Raw genomic sequence first — 18,198 nt, forward strand, 5'->3', positions numbered from 1 at the left:
ATAATTATTATGTGCAACATTGGCTTTTATTTAGGAGACAGGATCTTCAGCTTTGCCTAATGGTGTGTTTGAGGATGCAGATGGAATTAAGTTACACCAGTGCCTCTTGCCAAACAGGAGCAAGTTCAGAAAGTGAATTCATATTCATAAAGACTAAAGGAAAATTTTGGAGAGGCTAGTGCAGCAGTGGTGCAGCAGTCTGTGTATTGCAGAGCTCTTAAATTGCCTCTTTTATAGCATCCATGCAGCTTCTTCCTTCATCCCCTCATCTGTTTTTTCAGTGTTGGAGCACTCCCTTGCTGGGGGGTGCAGGTCTGAGAGCCCTGTTCCTGATTTTATTTGGAGATAGCAAGGGCCCATATGGAAAGAGACCAAACATCAGACCTGTAATTCCAGGAGCCACTCACTGGAGCCTAGTGCTGAGGCCCAGCCCCACTGTGTGTGCTGTATGTGAAGCGAGGTTTCTGAAGTTATTTCTTAAGCAAAGTATAGGTTTGTATATGACCTTTGGCCCTTAGGAAGAAAAATCAAGAAAACACTAGTTTAATTGTTTGGCAAATCTCAGCTGTTACTATTAAGTGCATTTATTTTGTTGTCTTGTTTGACAGCACCATTGTGCTCTTCTCGCTGTCCTTCTGCAATGGCCTGGCTGGCTCAAGCCCAGAGTTTTCCTTTAGTTTATATAGCAACTGATCCATGCTGGTAATTTGTTACTGTGTTATAACAAATAACAGTGACCTTGGCTGCTGGCTTTCCTCCGTGTATCTGTATCATGAACCACTCATCAAAGATTGAGCTCCTGCTCGTGCCTGTATAAATGAACATAGCTCACTTGTAACTACAGTGCTTGTCAGGGAGAGACATTTGTGTGTATTCACTCCTGTGAACCCTTATAGACAAAAAGAATTGAAATTACAAATAGCTAGAAAGTGAGGTGCTAACTCACTGATCTCTGATGAGAGGAGATTCTGCAGTCCTTGCCTTAGGAAGAAGCAGGGATTAGACAAAATTATTTTACCAGCAGCCATTTTATATTATTTATTTTGCATAGCATTTCGGCAAGGGTAGCCATTTCTTTTTTCCTCCTTACAACAAAGCTTCTGTTTATAAATAGATACACAGTGAATAGAACTTATTTGGTAATGCTGACTTTAAAGCTTTTGTGGTGTTTTGTTGTTGTTGGGGTTTTTTTTTTTTTTTTTTTTTTTTTTTATTGATGCTGAACATCAAATGAATTAAATCCAGATGAATACATTTAATGAGAAGTGCATGACCTTTTCTTCTTATAATGAGAAAGTAATGGATTACACAAATAAATTATATGCAAGTAGATATGATAAAATACTTTAGCTGTGATTATGAAGAGCAGTGACTGCTAAGGAGAAGGATTGCAGTAGAAAATTTGATGTGAATTGTTCTATGAGCAGCATCTAGCCATGAAACACTTCTTTATTGTCTCTGTATGTCAGTGTGGGTTGCACTGGGTCCCCACACTATTAACATTTACCACTGGCTGTTGCAGTGTGTTGAGCTCCAGTCTGGGAGAACTTTCCATTCATGTCCTTGTTCTGTAAATGATGCCCTTGTGTCCTGCAAAACCCATCCATGGAACACTCAACTGAAGCCATGACGTAGCCAGTATTGGTGTCAGCTGCTTCAGTTGTTCTGTATAGATAGAAGCTGAACTGAAAAAAAGATTCTGTGTATAGAGCCTTTTACTGGAGGTTTTTAATACTAAGGATGAAATTTCCAGGTAGAAAAGGATTTTGGGAAACCAGGTCCTAATTGTGTAGACGTTAATGAGTAGCTCCACCCAAAAACAGAAGTGAGAGACAGTTCAGAGATGTCATCTGGGTACTTCGTGCATGTGAGAGAGGAGCTGATGGTGTGGCTTGCTAGAGGTGAACGTTAAAGGATGAATAAATGGAAAACCATCGATTGGGAGAATGATACTGGGAAGGATTTTTAAAGCAGACAAAGTAGTTTGCTTAATATAACAGTGTGAGGAAGGTTCCATAGAGACTAGTTACTGTAACCAACATGTTGTCCAGGAAAATGTTTTGTTTTTTTTTTCCCAGCAGTGTCATGATAGAGCAAAAAGCTTGGTGAGATTGCGTCAGCTGTAGGAAAGACTAACTGGTCGGGATGAGAGGCTAAAGAAAATCTGTGCTCAGTGTCAGTGTGCAGAAGAACCTTTGAGATGCTCAGCAGAATGGTGACCCAGAGAGAGGCCCAGTTAATATTTAGCTATTTGTGCTTGCATGATGAACAGATCAAAGAAGGCTTCTGCACAAAGGTGAATTTATGTTTTTCCTGTTCTTGTTTTAGGTAAAGAAGATGAATTTCCAAAGAAGCCATTGGGGCAGATTCCGTCAGGACCTTCGCCCTCTGTGCTTAACTCTACTCCAATGCTTAATGGACAGAACAGTACTGGTACACAAGCAGCAAGAAGGACAGAGAGAAGACCATCCATGGAAGAAGAACCAGAAAGTTCATCAAATGACCGAAAAAGAATTAATTCTGTGGAAAACAAACCTTCCTTGAAACAGCAAAAGATTCGACCAATAGAGACACAAAACAGTTTGCCTAAGAATGAGGTAGATACCAGAAAAAAGCCTCAGCCAACAGAGCAAGATAACTCAAGTCTATACAATAATGCAGCTGCTAATCAAAATTCTAATGCTACTTCCAATACAAGAAGGGAATTTGTACCTAAGTGGAATAAACCGTCTGATATCAAAATAATGGAAAAGACAATGAAACTCACTGCAGAAGTGAAAGGGAGGCCAGTAAACCATTCTGTTTTGGGCCCGCCACCAAGTCCTGGAGAAATGCAGCCTTTGAATGTAAAGCAGAGGGTGAGGGTTTTGGATGCTGATGAAAGTAAGCGAGGGTCTAATGCATCTCAGTATGATAATGTTTCAGAGGATGAAACTGAGAACGAAAATATTGTTGAAGAGATGCTTGAGAAAGCTCATCCACAAAGTCCCGGGCATGTAGCATTTTCTAATAGTCCAAGAAAGCAGATGGAAAAAGTACCAGCTCCATTAAAAATACCCAATAATTACACCTTCGTTTCCCAACCCACATCTCCAAAATATGCATCTCAGTCTGATGGTCCATCTCATGGACTGAATGTAAAACAGCCACTGCCAGGTTATAGTAATCCCCCTACTTACTATGGGAGTTCTCCAAAGCATGTTTCCAGTATAGGCAATACAGCTTCTGCACTTCTGCATTACCACGGGAATCGGCCCAGCCCCTCTGGAAGGACACATGCTCCTTTCATGTCAGTAGATCATTCCCCAAATAAACTGCAAATTAATTCCTACCCTGTCAGTCACCAAAGTCCTCTTCCACCAGCCCCTGCTCAAATACAAGTCGCTCCTGTTGATGCTTACACCAGCAACTCGAGGTCCTCCCCGGGTGTCAAGTTCATAATCCCTCCAGCAGATTGTTTACCAGAGGAGAGAAAGTGGCCGGATGCCGCCTACACCTATAGACATGAACCCTACCGGCAGCCCTGGGGCCAAGACCTTAACAAAGGCCACTTGGATCATTTCCAGAAATACCAGCATTTTCAGTCAACACCTTTACAAGACCGCAGCCTCCCTGCCGTTTCTGTGGATAGTCCAGTGAGATACAGGACTTCCCCAGCCTTTGAAGAGAACGGCTCCCCACAGTACCAATATCCAGGCCCGTCAGCTCAAGCCCAACACTATCGGAACAGAACTGATGGATTGCCTATGCATGAGTCTGTGCTTCTCTGAGAATCTGGCTGTGCTTAGTAAAATGGCAAGAACCAAAACCAGTTGAACAGTGCTGTGTTAGTAGTATCCACCTCAGTTCTCTGAAATGTGGGTGGTTCATGTGAGTTCAAAAATAATGACACTATTTCAGAGATATTCTAGACTTTGGTTGAAAGCTGGTGGAGTTCTTGGACTTGCATGGAAGCTACTGGAAGTGATCTAATGCACATAGACATAGCAATAAGCTCATTTACACCATGTGGTTCATGCTGTTATTGCTCCTTACATTTTAAGTAACTTGTGTTACAATCCTTCTGCCTAAAACCTGTAACACACTGAAAAGTTTTATTTTAACTGACGTTGTTAATGCACTGTACAGATGTGTGTGTGTGTGCCTGTGTGAGTGTGCACTCACAGTACATAAACTCATATGGAAAAGAGCTAAAGAGTTTAAATTTAAATGCATTTAACTTTGGGCAAAGCTCGTGAAGTACTTTAGTTCATATTAATTTTTCTTTGTAATTTATTTGAGAAGCCATTCATTTTGAATGGGAATTTCTGTCATTTTTATACAGCTGCCTCAGCATCCCAGTATCTGTTCTGGGCAGGAGAGATGCTTTGGAATTATTAATTTAATCATAAGTGAGAATTAATTTCCTCTCCTTTGACTACTGTTTGTCATTTTCCTCAGCAGGAAGGAGCAGGCAGGCAAAAGCAGAAAGCCAAAAATGTCTCTCTGATCTGGCTAAGAAATGGTGCTTAAATTCAGGGCAGTGTTTAGGGGTTTTTTAGGTGCATTGAAAGTGGAGAATTTGTACCTTCTCACCCAGATCTACCTTCAGAATGTCCTTCTATATGCAAAAGACTGGAGCATAGTGAGACTAATGCCAGATACAGAAATGGTGCTGCACCCTTCACTTTTTGCCGTGCTGTGCTGTCAGACTAAAACTGGTTGCAGGGCCAAATCTCACAGGTATCAGAGAATTGCACAGCTCGTTGACACCTCTGTGAAGTGCACGAAGGAGTTTGAGCTTTGCTCCAGGCTTGAAATTCCCTGAGCTGTGTGAGTATGCAGTGTCCTTTCTCTTAAGCTTTGTGGAGTAGATTCCTTTGTGTTTTTCCCTTTTTCCCCCCAAACTGCTGGCAGGTTCCTGTCTGTGGTGGGGCGTGTGCTGCTGTGCTGTCGGGCTTGCAGTGCGCCGTGCTTTACACTAAAATGACCCTGACTGTTGTTAACAGGAATCTTAAACTCCTGCTGATGTAAGTATTTCTAATTAGTGTTTGCAGCCTTTTCTACTTCATGTTTTCCTTTCCTTGACTGTGAATTGGGGGTGGAATTAAAAGCAGGTGAAGTGGCAAATGTAGGATGGAGTCCTGTGAGCTGCAGGACGCGCTGGCCTCTCGCCGAGAGCTGAGGCAGAGGAGGGTCTCGCCAGGAGAGGTCCTTGGAGTGCTGAACAGAGAGATTTCTCTAATACTGAAGTTCTGAACATTGGTATCAACACCAGTTTGCAAGGTTGTCTTGTTCCCTTTTGTTTTGTAAGGTTTGTTAACTGAAAACATAGAAATGGATATTATTTTTTTTCCTTTAAAGAATGAGCTTTAGTGCCTATTTTTGCTGCAGGTTGGCTCTGTAAGTTTTAAGGTACAGAAGTAAAACAATTTTTACAAATGGAAGTAACATTTACTTAGTATGTTTCAAAACTTTTTTTTGTGTATATAATGTGTCTGATGTAATTTTTAATAACTGGGCAATTTTATATTTTAAAAATTGCAAACTGCAGCGAAGTAACTGTAGCCAAGCACTACACTGAAATCCTAGACTAAAATTGTGAAGATAAATATGACTTGGGCTTACTTTAGTTCTGATTGCTTACAGCAGCTTAGAAATGTATGTATATAATATTGTGGCTAAATGTAATAATCTCAATGTTTAATGATGGTTCTGTAATTCATAACAAAGCTGTACAATTTATTTGTGCAAACAACATGAGGCTCCAAGATATGTATCAGCATTAGTAAATACTGTAGATTTTTATATATAAAATATATACACACTATTTTCTTATTTCATCTGCAACAGTTTTATAACTGTGTACCCTATTTTGATGTGACTGTATTTTTAACATGTTAAAATAATATTAATTAAGCTTACGTTGTTTTGTCTTTCTTCTTAATTATTTTATTAGCTCCAAACTGGACTTCTACTATTCTCAGCACAGATAATTGCTTTTCATAAATGAATCATGTGTATATATATGATGTATCCTGTTTAATTTGTACACGTTTATTTTTAGACTAAGCAATGTAGATACAATCTATATAGTGCTTTTTCATTATTGCAGAAGTGGCAAGATTATTGATTATGGTTTATTGCACTGCTAAACCTTAGCCCATCATTTGCAAAAGCTAGGAGCATAAACTGTGATCATAATTCTCTGGTTTTGTTGTAATAATCTCACCCAATACCAGTCTAAAAGAGAATTGTTAGCATAGGGAATTTGCAAAGTTGCGTTGATCAAAGTGCAAAATAATGGTCTGACTGTGGCTCTGTCTATCGCTTTTGGAGGATGCTATTGAGTTGTTTTGTTTTTTTTAAAAAAAAAAGCAACCGAGCCTCATGACATCTTATTGTAGTGCAAAATGCATTTTTATTTTCATTTAACTGGGCAAACCAGACTCAAGGTCCAGCCAGATTTGGGTCTGTTATTCATAGTGGTAATAAAACCCACTTGATGCAGAGTGAAGTGAGACACAGCTGTGCCAGTGCCTTGCTGGTGGAGAGGCTCATCTCAGTGTCATGGCTTAGATATCCTCATAAGAGCTTTGTTAACACTGTTTTCTTTTATCTGAAAACAGAGGATTGGTAAGTATCAACATAAAACATTTGAGATTTTTTTTTTCTTCCTATGGTTTCATAATTTTCCAAGATCTCAGCTTTGAGCTGTATAAACTGTAGGTTTCTTGTCCAAGTTAGTTGTCACGGCTTTCCTTGTGGTTGATGGGACAAATTCAGCACAGGGATTTGGAGAATTAACACAGAAGACTAAGTAAGGAGACATGTCTAACTTCTGTATGGCATAAATTTAGTGAAAATAAATAATTAGGATTTAAAGAGAAAAGAAAGGACCTTGAGTATAGACTGAGGTTGCTTTTCCTTTCATTTGGGTGCTCTGCTTGATTAGATCTAATGACTTCAGTGTGGTACTGAAGCACTTCAGTCTTGTGCAGTACAAATTGTTATGGCCATGGAAGAAAGGCAGGAAGGATCAAGGTATTGCTGGTACTCTTAACCTTTTTGGTGAGTGGGATGTGATTGAAAGATGCAGATGCTTGCTTACCTGTATAACCAAGATACGTTATGCACTGCAGGTGAAGACAGAAGCCATCCCTGCTCCTCCTTCCAGGAGAAGATTCTGACATCAGATTTGGTGATGAATCTGAATCTAAACATCCACTCGCCTGGGCAGCTAAGGAGGAGAATCTGAGCTCAGGAAAATTTTTTCCCTTTCCCCAAATTCATCTCTGGCAAGTCTGTAATGCTTTAGGGAAGGCAACACCGAGGAAAAAGAGAACCTTTTAGCCAGAAGTCTCTTCAGGAGAGTATTGCCTCCTGCAGCTGCTGCTGACTACCTAAAGCCTTAAAGCATGATATTGTTTGCAATTGTTTCAAAATTATCAGACTGGAGTGGACAGTCCTGTTTTTCCTCAGGGCCAAGATGTGTAAATGCCAGTTACCTCTGTAATGTCTGTCAGCAGGATGAATTCCTTGTTGTAAAAATAACTGCTCTGTCCTCACTATCAATAAAGTTCCAGGACAAATAGCCAGAGATTTTTAGAAATCATGGAGGATGTAGAAGAGAAGTACCTTATATCTAGTCAAAGATACATCACTGTAACAAACCACAGAATAATTCCAAAATTAGATGCAAACAGTAAACAACATTGAAATATCAAAAGACAGAGCATCTTTGCAGTGTGGGGAAGCAAATCCAAAGCTTCCCTGAGGTACATACACATTTTCCAGGGAGATTTTTCTCAAGAATCCTATCCTGAATTTCACATCATCCTCAATATGACTTTGAAATGGACTTGCAAATTGCAGACTTTTTTTTTTTTAATCTCCCCCTTGGGTGGCATTACACTGCATGCACAAAGAAGAATACTATTTAAAATATGCCATCAAACGCCCACCGTTTCATTTCCAGCAGAGAACATTCCACTTCTGATACTTCAGTGAGAGGAAAATATAAATTTTTTGTAGTCCTTTAAATACTGCATTTTTGTAGAGTTCTGTAAAGATAGCATAGTTACAGTTTAACAGCTACTTAACCAAGTATCGTTCAGGCTCCTTTTTAGATGGCATGAAGCTACTGCATAATTTGCTGCAGTTTCTTTTTTCTTTTGGGCAATATTAAGACAATCCAAATGCTTTTAGTGGCAGAGTTGCAATGAGGAGATGACTAGACCAACAGTTGAAATTGGAAATAAAATTGCAGTCATTTTGGAATAGCCTTGAAGTGGTTGCCAAATCCTGGGAAAGACACCATTTTCTGGATTCTTTGTGCCAAGAGAAATTCTTACTGCAGCAGGGAACACGTAGGTCCCTCTCCTGAGTGATTTAATTCTGTCTGCTCACACCAACTCCTTTTCTTTGTGCTTATGGAGTTAATATGTTAGTAGAAAATCAATGGAACTTTTAGAATGAATAATCAGAAAACAAAGCTATCTTGTTCTGACTTTCCTTTCTTCATTTTCTTGTTTGTTTTACTGATGTTTTTGTCAGCCTCGTCAAGGTGAGCTGTGTGTGCTGTGATTTGTCTGTCTTCTTTCTCTAATAATGTGCCAACATGTTTTTCAGAGGCTTTGTGATGCCTTTTTGGTGCTGTTTCTGCTGTATATCAGAGGTTATTGTTTGCCTCTTTCGCTTTTCCTTTCTAGATTATGTGCAAATTAAGGGAACAAAAATTGTATTGTCAGTATAGTAGTTGGTCAGAAATTCTTGAGGAAGGCTAATTCCTGACAGAAAGCAATTTAATTTGGCAATTGATGAAGGACCCTGTAGGGTGGAGACTTTTGTAGAAGTCTGTGAAATTCAAAGTCTAAGGTTGCTTCTGCTTGGGGGTCAAGTGCCAAAAACATATTACACAGAGGCCAGGGAAGAATTTTTTGCAAAATGCTGCGTCCTGCCACAGAAACATACTAGCTTGGAGCTCCAGCTGACCTCCTGCCAGTCTAATATGTTTGATTTGGTTAAGTAAATAGCCCATTTCCTGGTAATGCATTGCTTTTGTCACATTTTTCTGCTGGAAATGAGGTAAAGAATTGGAAGCCTAGAGTGCCTAAGCTCCTGTCTGTAATTAGGAGAACTGAAGTCGGCTTTTGGTTCAAACCATCCGCTTCAATCGTTATATTTGTAAGTTCAGCAATATATTTTAGACTCATTTGTGCTATTGTGCCTTAGGACATGGGTTTTTTTTCAATAACAGAAGGTCTGTTAGATTACTTTGTCTAATCTGTGCCACCTTTTTAAACTTCCCTGTTCCAATATTTCCCCAAAGAGCACTCAGATCTGGCAATGACACCATGTGGGTAGTAAGTGATCTCCAGTGCTGCCATCAAGTGGATTGGATGGTATTTTCAGACATGTTAGCACTCAGCATGAGAACTGGGGTTTTGCAATAGAGGTAAATGGAAAAGCTTTACTGGTGCAAGGCTCCCCTTGAACCCAGCAGCATTGTATGGTTTATAGTAAAACTCGCACAACTTTGAAGGAGGAGAGGTTTTCAAACATGGTGATGCTTAACTGCCTTAAGCTTTGGGAGTGGAGTTTCATACAAAGCTTGTTTCTAGCAGCATCTGGGTTTTCTTCCTCTGAGATTTCACAAGGATCATCGAGTCCAGCTCTGTGCCCTGCACAGGACACCCCAAGAGTCACACCCTGTGCCTGTGAGCATTGTTCCAAACTCTTCTTGAACTCTGCCAGGCTTGGTGCTGTGACTACTTCCCTGCAGAGCGTGGTCCAGTGCCTGACCATTCTCTGAGTGTAAATCCTTCTCCTAATATCCAGTCTAAACCTCCCCTGACACAACTTCGGGCAATTCCCTGTCACTGTCACCACAGAGCAGAGATGAATGTCTGCCCCTCCTCTTTCCCTCCTGAGGAAGCTGTAACTGCAATGGAGTCTCCCCTGAGTCTCCACCAGGCTGAACAGACCAAGTGCCCTCAGCCACTCCTCATGTGGTCTCCAGACCCTTCACCATTCTTGTTGCCCTCCTTTGGATGCTTTCTAATAGTTTAATATCTTCCTTACATTGTGGTGCCCAAATCTGGGCACAGTACTTAAGGTTGGCAGTATCCTGGCTGAAACACATCATGGAGAGCCTGTGCTCTCAGGGAAGGAGGAGTTGGGTGTGTTCTGGAAGTTTCAGCAGTTCAGCAGTTTCAAATTCCTGGACACAAGCCCCATGAAGGTAATGTAGAACAAACTGGGTGTGTTTATACTGAAGTGGTTTTCAAACAGTTCCCTTGGCCTCAGTGTTCCTTAGAGACAACTCACCCAATCAACCTTTCAGTCTCCAAAGAAAGTGACTGTGTTAGAAGATGTTTCTTTGATGTCATTTGTTCAGACATTGTGTCTTGAACTCCTGAAACCCTTCAGAGTACTCTCCCTTTTTGTTCCCCAGGTTTTACTGTGTCAGATTTTTTCCATCTGAGTTTTTTCAAATCCAGTAGAGATGTCCACCTGTTTGCTTCTCCAGTTAATGAGTTTTTTTCCAATTCTTGTGTCATCCTGTCATGAGCTTCGTGCTTTGTGTCAATTCATTGCATTCTCCAATCCGTCTCAAAGTCTGTCTTCTGGTTGCAGCACTGTCACTTTGCTTTGGAAAAAACTTTGAAAAAGGGACAAAGTACATAATTTGGAGATCATAAAACAGAAATTATGAGTGTAAAGTCAATCATAAGCACTTTAGAAAGGTCTCTATGGTGACTGTGCTGTGAGCAGCACCTCTGTCATCATAAGTGATAGAGGTGCTTATCTATTACCCTGTTAATTGGAAGGGCTGGGATGATGAGTGGGTTTGCTGAGCTCTTTCCCCCAAGTGATACCTGGCTTGTGTGGGAGGTTGTGTCCATGATTTGACAGTTTGATGCTGGTCAGCACAAAGGAGCAAGTCAGCCTTTATTGGATGACTGAGCACAGAATTCTCTGTATCTATTTCATCTTATTTAGTGAATAAAGAAGGAATAGTCTCTCCTTGCCATAGAATGTGTATGCTCACAGCCACAGAAAGTAATTTGTGACTGCTGGAGTTGTACAGAGCTATACCAGAACTTTTTTGATGCTGTACATTGTGATTTTGCTCTGTAATGTGTAAAAATGCAGTACTTACCTCTGGTGTGCTTTTTGTTGTGCATCTAGGTGGGCAGTGTCGATCCTGCCTGCTCCCATGGCTTTCCTGGTGGGCTCGGTTTCTGTTGAGCACACCAAGTCTGACGGGGGAATAAATTAGCCCCTTGTCTGCTATTAGTATTTATGACTCTTTCTGGGTGCTGGTTGTGGAGTTTATTGGTTTTGTGACAAAGCTTTAGAATGTGTTCAGTTTTTACATCTCCTGGTCCGACCTGCTCTGTCCAAATTATGCCAAATACTAAAGGGGAAAATCATGAATTCTGGAGTCAAACATCTGTGGACTTGACCTGCTGGAAGTTGTGCAGCTCTGTCTGCTCCCCACAGAGAAAAGTTCTGGTAGCCGAACTTCAGAAAGGAACAAAATAGTTTTGCTCTTTAAATGCCATTGTAAAACCCCATGATTTCAGTGACTGGGTGGGGTGTCACGCTGGGCACACATTTATCATTATAAATGTTATGTCTGAAAGGCTTTGAAATGCTTTCAGAACATGTGATTTTGGCACATAAGCAGATCACTTTTATTATAACCTTCATGTTACACTCAATAGGGTTGGTCAGGTGATGTTTTTCGCTGTTCATTTAAGTGGTTTCTTACCGAGGCCTTTGAGCTCCAGAATAATGTTCTGTGCAACCCTGATAATTACTTTATTATTAACTGGAAGGCCAGACCTCCTTGTCTACCTCCTGTTTTAGAAGTGAATTGTGTTCTGATATTAAAATGACCCTAAGCTGAGGTCTCAAGTTTCCTTTCCAGCTGGACTAATGGGGCTTGTAGGAGGGAAGCCAAACTTCCATGACTGCTAATTATCCTCGGATTGGATTAATAAAGGAAAATTGCTTAACTACCCATCCAAAGATGGAGAGTTAGCTGTACCTTTGAAGAGATTTGCCAGCTCCTAACAAGGTAGTTGAACTGGATTTGCCTTCTTTAAAGATACCTTGGGTATATCCCCTGAGTACTGTGTGCAAAAGGATTCATCATTGTGTGCACTGTTTGTTGGAAGGGCTCAGCAAAATCTTAGCTGGCAAGTTGGCCACCTCAGTAGATGTCTTTGGATTTAAACCAAGGACTGTGTTTCCATCTACAAGCCTAACTCATGACCTGTGGACGCCATTGGGGATTTAGAAGTAATTTTTAAGGGGTTTATCTTCAGAAAAGGAAGGTGAGCTGTCTGAACTTCTGTCTTGCAATTCTTTTCTCTTTAAGCAATACAGTAGGAGTGAATTGCTGTGGCTTGGAATTTTTTCCAGCCATAAGAGCAAACAGTGCTCAGACAGTGCTGAAGGAGTACTTTCCATGATCTTGCTTCTGTGAGAGAATTGCATTTAATTACTTCAAATTATTGAAGCAGGCCAAAGAGTTGTGTCCGACTTCTCAAGTGACTTAGTACCCACTATTCTTCATATAATTTGGGGAGCCAATGTCCATGTTGCTTAGGAAGGCAAGTAAGAACTCCTGTCTTCATGTCCTTGGCATCTGACATGCTTAGTTGTACCATTACATAGCTGAGCCACTTTATGAAACTTCCCCAGCCTGCATCTTTTATATGACACTTCCTTGATAGCGTTTTTATGAAAAACCTGCCGCCCTTCTTTTTTTTTTTTTTTTTTTTTTTAACTCCTGTGTTAATGATGGGGATGCTTAGGGAGAAATTCCCTCTTTGCTTTTTTGCCTTTGCTGTGAAAAAATAATAAATGCTTGTCAGCCTAACAAGATTTAAAGTGCCTCCCCTGCTCTGCAACATTTAATTCCTGAGGTGTCTTTGTAACTGCACTTTGTTGTGCTGAGCAGAATTTCTCAAATATTTTCCATCACATCAACTTGTGATAAGTCTAGTCTGACCTTTTGAACTTAATTTTTGCTTGGGGCTTAGTTTTTCAGTCACTGCCTGCTTCCTTTGTCTCCCAACTCAGAGCTGAATAGACCTAGAGGATGCTGGTGGTTCTTTGAGGTGGGTATACCTGAACCTCTCACTGCAGCGAGCTAACAAAGGAAAATGAGAATGGCTCTTTGAATTCAAAAAGCTTTATTAGAATGTCAGCTAGAATACTTAATTATCTTAATTAAAATTCAGTTATGAAGAACATCCTTAAATATTTAAGCGCTCTCTGCCCTTGTCCATTAAGTCTCTTCCTGTGCAGAGGTCTTTTCTTCCAATTCTTAAGTCAACCCAGCCATGTTTTTGGGGGTTATTGCAAGCTCTGAGCTGCCCCTCTCACCCACGGAGGATTGTCCCCATGGGATGTTTGCTCCCTGCCTCTCTCATGGGTCTTTCATTGCCAAATTTCTGCTCTTGGCCCTTCCTGCTGCCAGACCACACTCTGCTCATGGAGCTCTGTCCTGTGCAGGCTCAGGCACAGCCAGGAACCTTCATCCTCTGCTGATTGAGCCCTGCCCACCCCAGTCTCTGTCTCCTTGACCATGGGAACTGAGAAACCACCTGGCACAGAACCACAGCAAAGGCTGGGGCAGATTTCAGCCTGGAAGGACTCAACTTTTCATGCTCCTTGCTTGCAGCTGGGGAGTTCCTTCCATCCTTGAGAGGAAAGCCTTCCATGGTCCCCAAGACTGTAAATACAAACTGCACAAGCCCACTGAGCTCAGCGGAGCTGGGATATTTCTGTGAGAGGATTTTCCATAAGCAAAGTGAAAAACTCATTAGTCTTTGCATGTTTGGTGCCTGAGATTAAAAATTTGGGGCTGGTCATCATAACTGTTACTGATACATTTCATGCGGGGTTGGCACTGTACATACAGCTCTTCCTATGTCTGATTTCCATTTTTCTTTTAAATTACATTCTTTAATCTTAATTTCACTCAGTATTTGGAGGGGTTTTTTTTGCATACACAGATATGGGATGATGCTTTTATCTCTTCTCAGAAGTACTGAACTAAGTTGGTTCTCTCTGAGTTTCTCTGTAGGATACCAAATATTTTCCTCTCTTCAATACAGATGAAACTGTTGCTCTGCAATACATTTATTAATTCACAATGAAAAACTTTTTTTGTTGTTATTTTAATGGGAATCTTTTCTTTAAAGGTGTTGTCTAAAAGCATGTATTTGAAATGAGATTTTCATTGTAACTGCTCCAAGAGGACCCTCATCGCCTTGACATCTGAAGTCTTCCAGAAGCAGCTAAGTGGGCGCTGTGTTTGAAGTGGCAGCACAATGCAAAGATGTAGCAGGAGGGAAACGCATTGTGTTAATTCTAACAAACTTCAAGAAACTTATTATATCTATGAAAGTTCTTCACATCTTTGGTTCAGAGGTGTCAGATATAAAGAGCGCTGAAATCAAGGACAAAGATACCAACAAAGGCTTGTGTAAGATGGAGGACCCAGACCTCCTTATGAAAGTGAGACAACTTCTCTTGGGCTTCTTTCAGAGAAATAACAATAATAACAATAATAAAAAGCCACTCAGGAACATCTCTGAACCTAAAGGCTCAACAAGTCTCTGTCCTGTGAGACTGAAAGGATTATTTAATAAGTAATTAAACATAGTCAAGGACAGTTGTCATACGAGGTAAAATCTGTGTTTGTGACTTTGGTTGCTGGCTCAGGTCACCACTTGTCCCTAGACAGGCAGGATCAGGCTGTGAGTGCCCATTATATTTAGAGAGAAATTACTGACCTTCCTTGCCTGTGAGTTTGGGGTTTTTTAGCAATACTTGATGTAGGTTTTATGAGTAACAGAAACTTTTGAGAATACATCTATTATTTGGCCATAAAAATAGGAACAAATCAAGGGAACTTAGACATCTTCCTGTTCTCTGCTTCTAGCTGAGAACATCTTAAAACTTAGAACTGAAGAGCCCAAATATTGTCTAGAAAAATAAATTTTCAAATTAGAGAGCATATTTACAATGGCACTGATTTCCAAAGAGCGTTTGCTGTCTTGTCTCTACAAACTATTGACAGTTTAACTGATGCTATTTGATTGGTGACTGTGCTATATGTCACAGGTTTTTACAGGGGTTTTTTATTGTTTTTAATGCCATATACAAATAATTTGGCTCAGTAATTGTGTTCATATGAAGCACCCATGAAACTAAGCTTTTGTTCTCAAGCAAAGATCAGTTGAATAGAGACCTCTATGACAGACAAGAATTCATAATGCTTTGGCTTCCAATTCTTTGTTGAAATCTTGCTGGTTCCCAGAAGTTTAGTTTAGTTACGTTTGAATCAATTTGCCTGTATTGTGATCCATCAAAAAAAAGCAAACAAACCCAAAGCCAAAACAACACCACCACCCCTACCCCCAAACCCAGCTTCTTTTGTAAAACTAATTTGTGATCATCTACTGCTATCCCATCTGTTTGTCATCTACAGAAATTTTTACATGAGCATCTAGAACATTGATAAAATATTAAATAATATTGAGCCAAGAGTTAGTCCCTGGGGAAATCTGCTGGGAAAGGCCCCACCAATTCCTATCTCCCACTAATGCGATTACACACACAATATGAAGTTGCCTTTTGATATCAGTGTTTACACTTTCAACATTAATGTCCAACAATAAAGCTGTACCTGACACTTGGGATTTCTTTGTTTCAACTTGCCTTCTTTATTATGCTGAATTCTTGAAGTTTATAAAGTTTTCATTGAATTTGTACTCTCCATTATTACTTGTCTGTATTTTCAACCCGACTGAAACTCTCTGCCATTTCCTGCTCTGCTTTTTTTGTTTTTATTTTTTTTTTTAACGTGAACTATTTGTACTTTAAACTATATGTATTTTTTGCGGGTCACAACGTTTTTATGTGTCTGTTGGGTTTGGGAGGTTTTTTGCTGTCAGGTGAAAGACCTTTACTTTTTCTCCCGAAACTTGGTATTTTGTTAGGCAGCTGCAGGCCATGTCCAGCAGTGCTTCCTCGTGATAGATTAGCTTTCCTTTCTCTACCTTATACAGTGGTTTTTGTAGAATAGTTCACTCTGTTGTCTCACCGCATCTGGTTTTGTGCTCAGATGTCAGTGTTTTACTGATCATGTAACCCTGAGTATTCAAAGACCTCAGAGTCTGGGCCAGAATATCTCAGATGAGCAAGCCACAGGGTGAGCACTTGCCTATGAGGAGCTGAATTAAAACCTGATAATGATTTTGAGAGGGAAACAGCATTAAATACGTTTCTTGTGCCCCTGGGTAGGAGGTGTCTTTTCTGGCTGGTAGAGATACATAGAGATATTATAGATGAAATATAAGAAAAAGTTATCTATTTCTTTACCTATTCCAGGTATAAATATTTTAAAGACAGTAGTCAGGTGTACAGCTCAGGTAGCATTTATCTGGAAGGAATATTTGGCATAGCATTTTCCTTAATAATTATTTACACCCTCCTCCAGAGCTGAGAATCTAGCTGCACTTGTCACTGGAATGCACAGACAGTGTTAACAATACTTGTGCCAAGAAGATTTTCCTACCCTCCTCATATTGCCTAAGGATTTATTATCCTTTACAGCCAATACTTCATGGACTTGTGTTATGAATGTTTGTTGTTTAGAATTTGTCACTTAGGAAAGGCCAATTCCAGACGTGGCGCTCCAGATTTGTGATGTCGTGCAAAGCCCAGGTTATTTTTCATAATTATTAGTATTGCTTTGGTGACAGTCCAAAGGTGAGTTCTATCTGCTCATCTCCAGATGACCCTGTGAAGATGAGCAACATTTGTAATGATTTTGGTCAGTGGCTTCTTAGCTGCTTTAAGAAATTTCAGAGCCCAGCCAAGGGATTTACATTTCCATAAACATATCCTACCCACAGAAACTGTCTGAGCATGAGGCATCTGGAAGAACTGGCTGTTCCATCAGTGTGTCCAGAGTTTCCAGCACAGGAATCAGTACAGCTTGTCTGTGAACTGGGAAGACACCCCAGGTGGTGGCATATAAAAAGGACACAGAGCTTTCCCTTTCTTTCAGAACATCTCTCTCCTGCTTGCATTGGGTGATGCATTTTAAAGAAGTTGTCGGTTTTGGTCAGAAGTTTTTCTGAAATAATTTTGTTGGATATATTTCACTGGATTTATTCAAACAAAAGCCCAAAAAACAACCACAAAAACCAAACCAGATGCTTTTTTTTTTTTTAATAATATGAACTTATTTTAAAATTCCTTTTGTTCAGAGTTACTGAAGGCTTTGGATTTGCTTTTATTTGGGCGAGGGAGGGGCAGGGGACATGGACATAGACACATGAATGGAGAATTTTAATTTTCAACGCTAACCTTAAATATTACCAAGCCAAATAAAACCTCAATAGGGATTGCAGAATTAAAATAGGGTTTTTAGACCTGCAGCTGAGCAGGTGTCACCTTTGCTGATGGGAACAGCTGTGGTTTGCTCCTGCTCCTAAATGAACTCTAAATCATGGGGCACTCCAAACAAAGGTGGGTTTTTTTGGGGGGGTGGGAGGGTGGGTAGGGGGATGGGGACAGAAACTGTTTAGATGCTCTTTTAGGAAGACTGGGTGATGATTTAGCTACTGGGATACAAAACCTTTAGGAACTGATAGCACCCACCTCTGGAGAACGGACTGGATTGGCCTGACTTGACCTCAGCACACACATCACCTGCTCACTGTTGCACTCCTCTGGGAGGGAGTACCTGATAGTGCCATTCCCAGAGGTCCTGAAGATTGGAGCAGATGGAGAATTTGTGGCATGAGAAGAAAAGCAGGTGTTGCTGCAGGTCTTACGGTGGGAAACGTACCTGGAGTACTTCCAGTATCCCAGGGACATCCTGCATAAACTGATGGGAGGTTGGAGGAATACCATGTGGGTGAGGAAGAATTGGCTGCTTTAGAGGTTACAAAAAGTGTAAAGCTTCACCCTACCCCAAGCTCCTGGCATTTGCTGTCTTGCAGGAGAAAGTCCTGGGAAGAATATGCATTAATACTGCCAAGGTAGGGGAAGACACCTGGGCAGTTCCTTCAGGATCCATCCCTGGGGACCAGCCACACGGGCAGGGCAGCAGTGTGAGTCCTCTCCTGTGCCAGCAGAACGGTGGAGGAGAAGGAAAAAGACTGTCCTGGCTTTCCAGTG

At 40.7% G+C, this 18,198-nt stretch overlaps 1 protein-coding gene across 3 annotated transcripts in view; it reads left to right on the plus strand.

Annotated features, from left to right (window-relative positions):
* The window catches only part of USP6NL (USP6 N-terminal like), a 112,180-nt gene extending 106,277 nt beyond the window's left edge, over nt 1-5,903 (plus strand). For all 3 annotated transcript variants that reach the window (XM_066318819.1, XM_066318820.1, XM_066318818.1), the window contains one exon: nt 2,329-5,903. In XM_066318819.1, coding sequence (XP_066174916.1) covers nt 2,329-3,770 — 1,442 coding nt within the window. In that variant the 3' untranslated portion in view covers nt 3,771-5,903. The remainder of the gene's footprint in view (nt 1-2,328) is intronic.
* The last annotated feature ends 12,295 nt before the right edge of the window (nt 5,904-18,198 follow it).

Source organism: Sylvia atricapilla, chromosome 5 (genome assembly GCF_009819655.1).
Source record: "Sylvia atricapilla isolate bSylAtr1 chromosome 5, bSylAtr1.pri, whole genome shotgun sequence".
Classification (NCBI taxonomy): Eukaryota; Metazoa; Chordata; class Aves; order Passeriformes; family Sylviidae; genus Sylvia; species Sylvia atricapilla.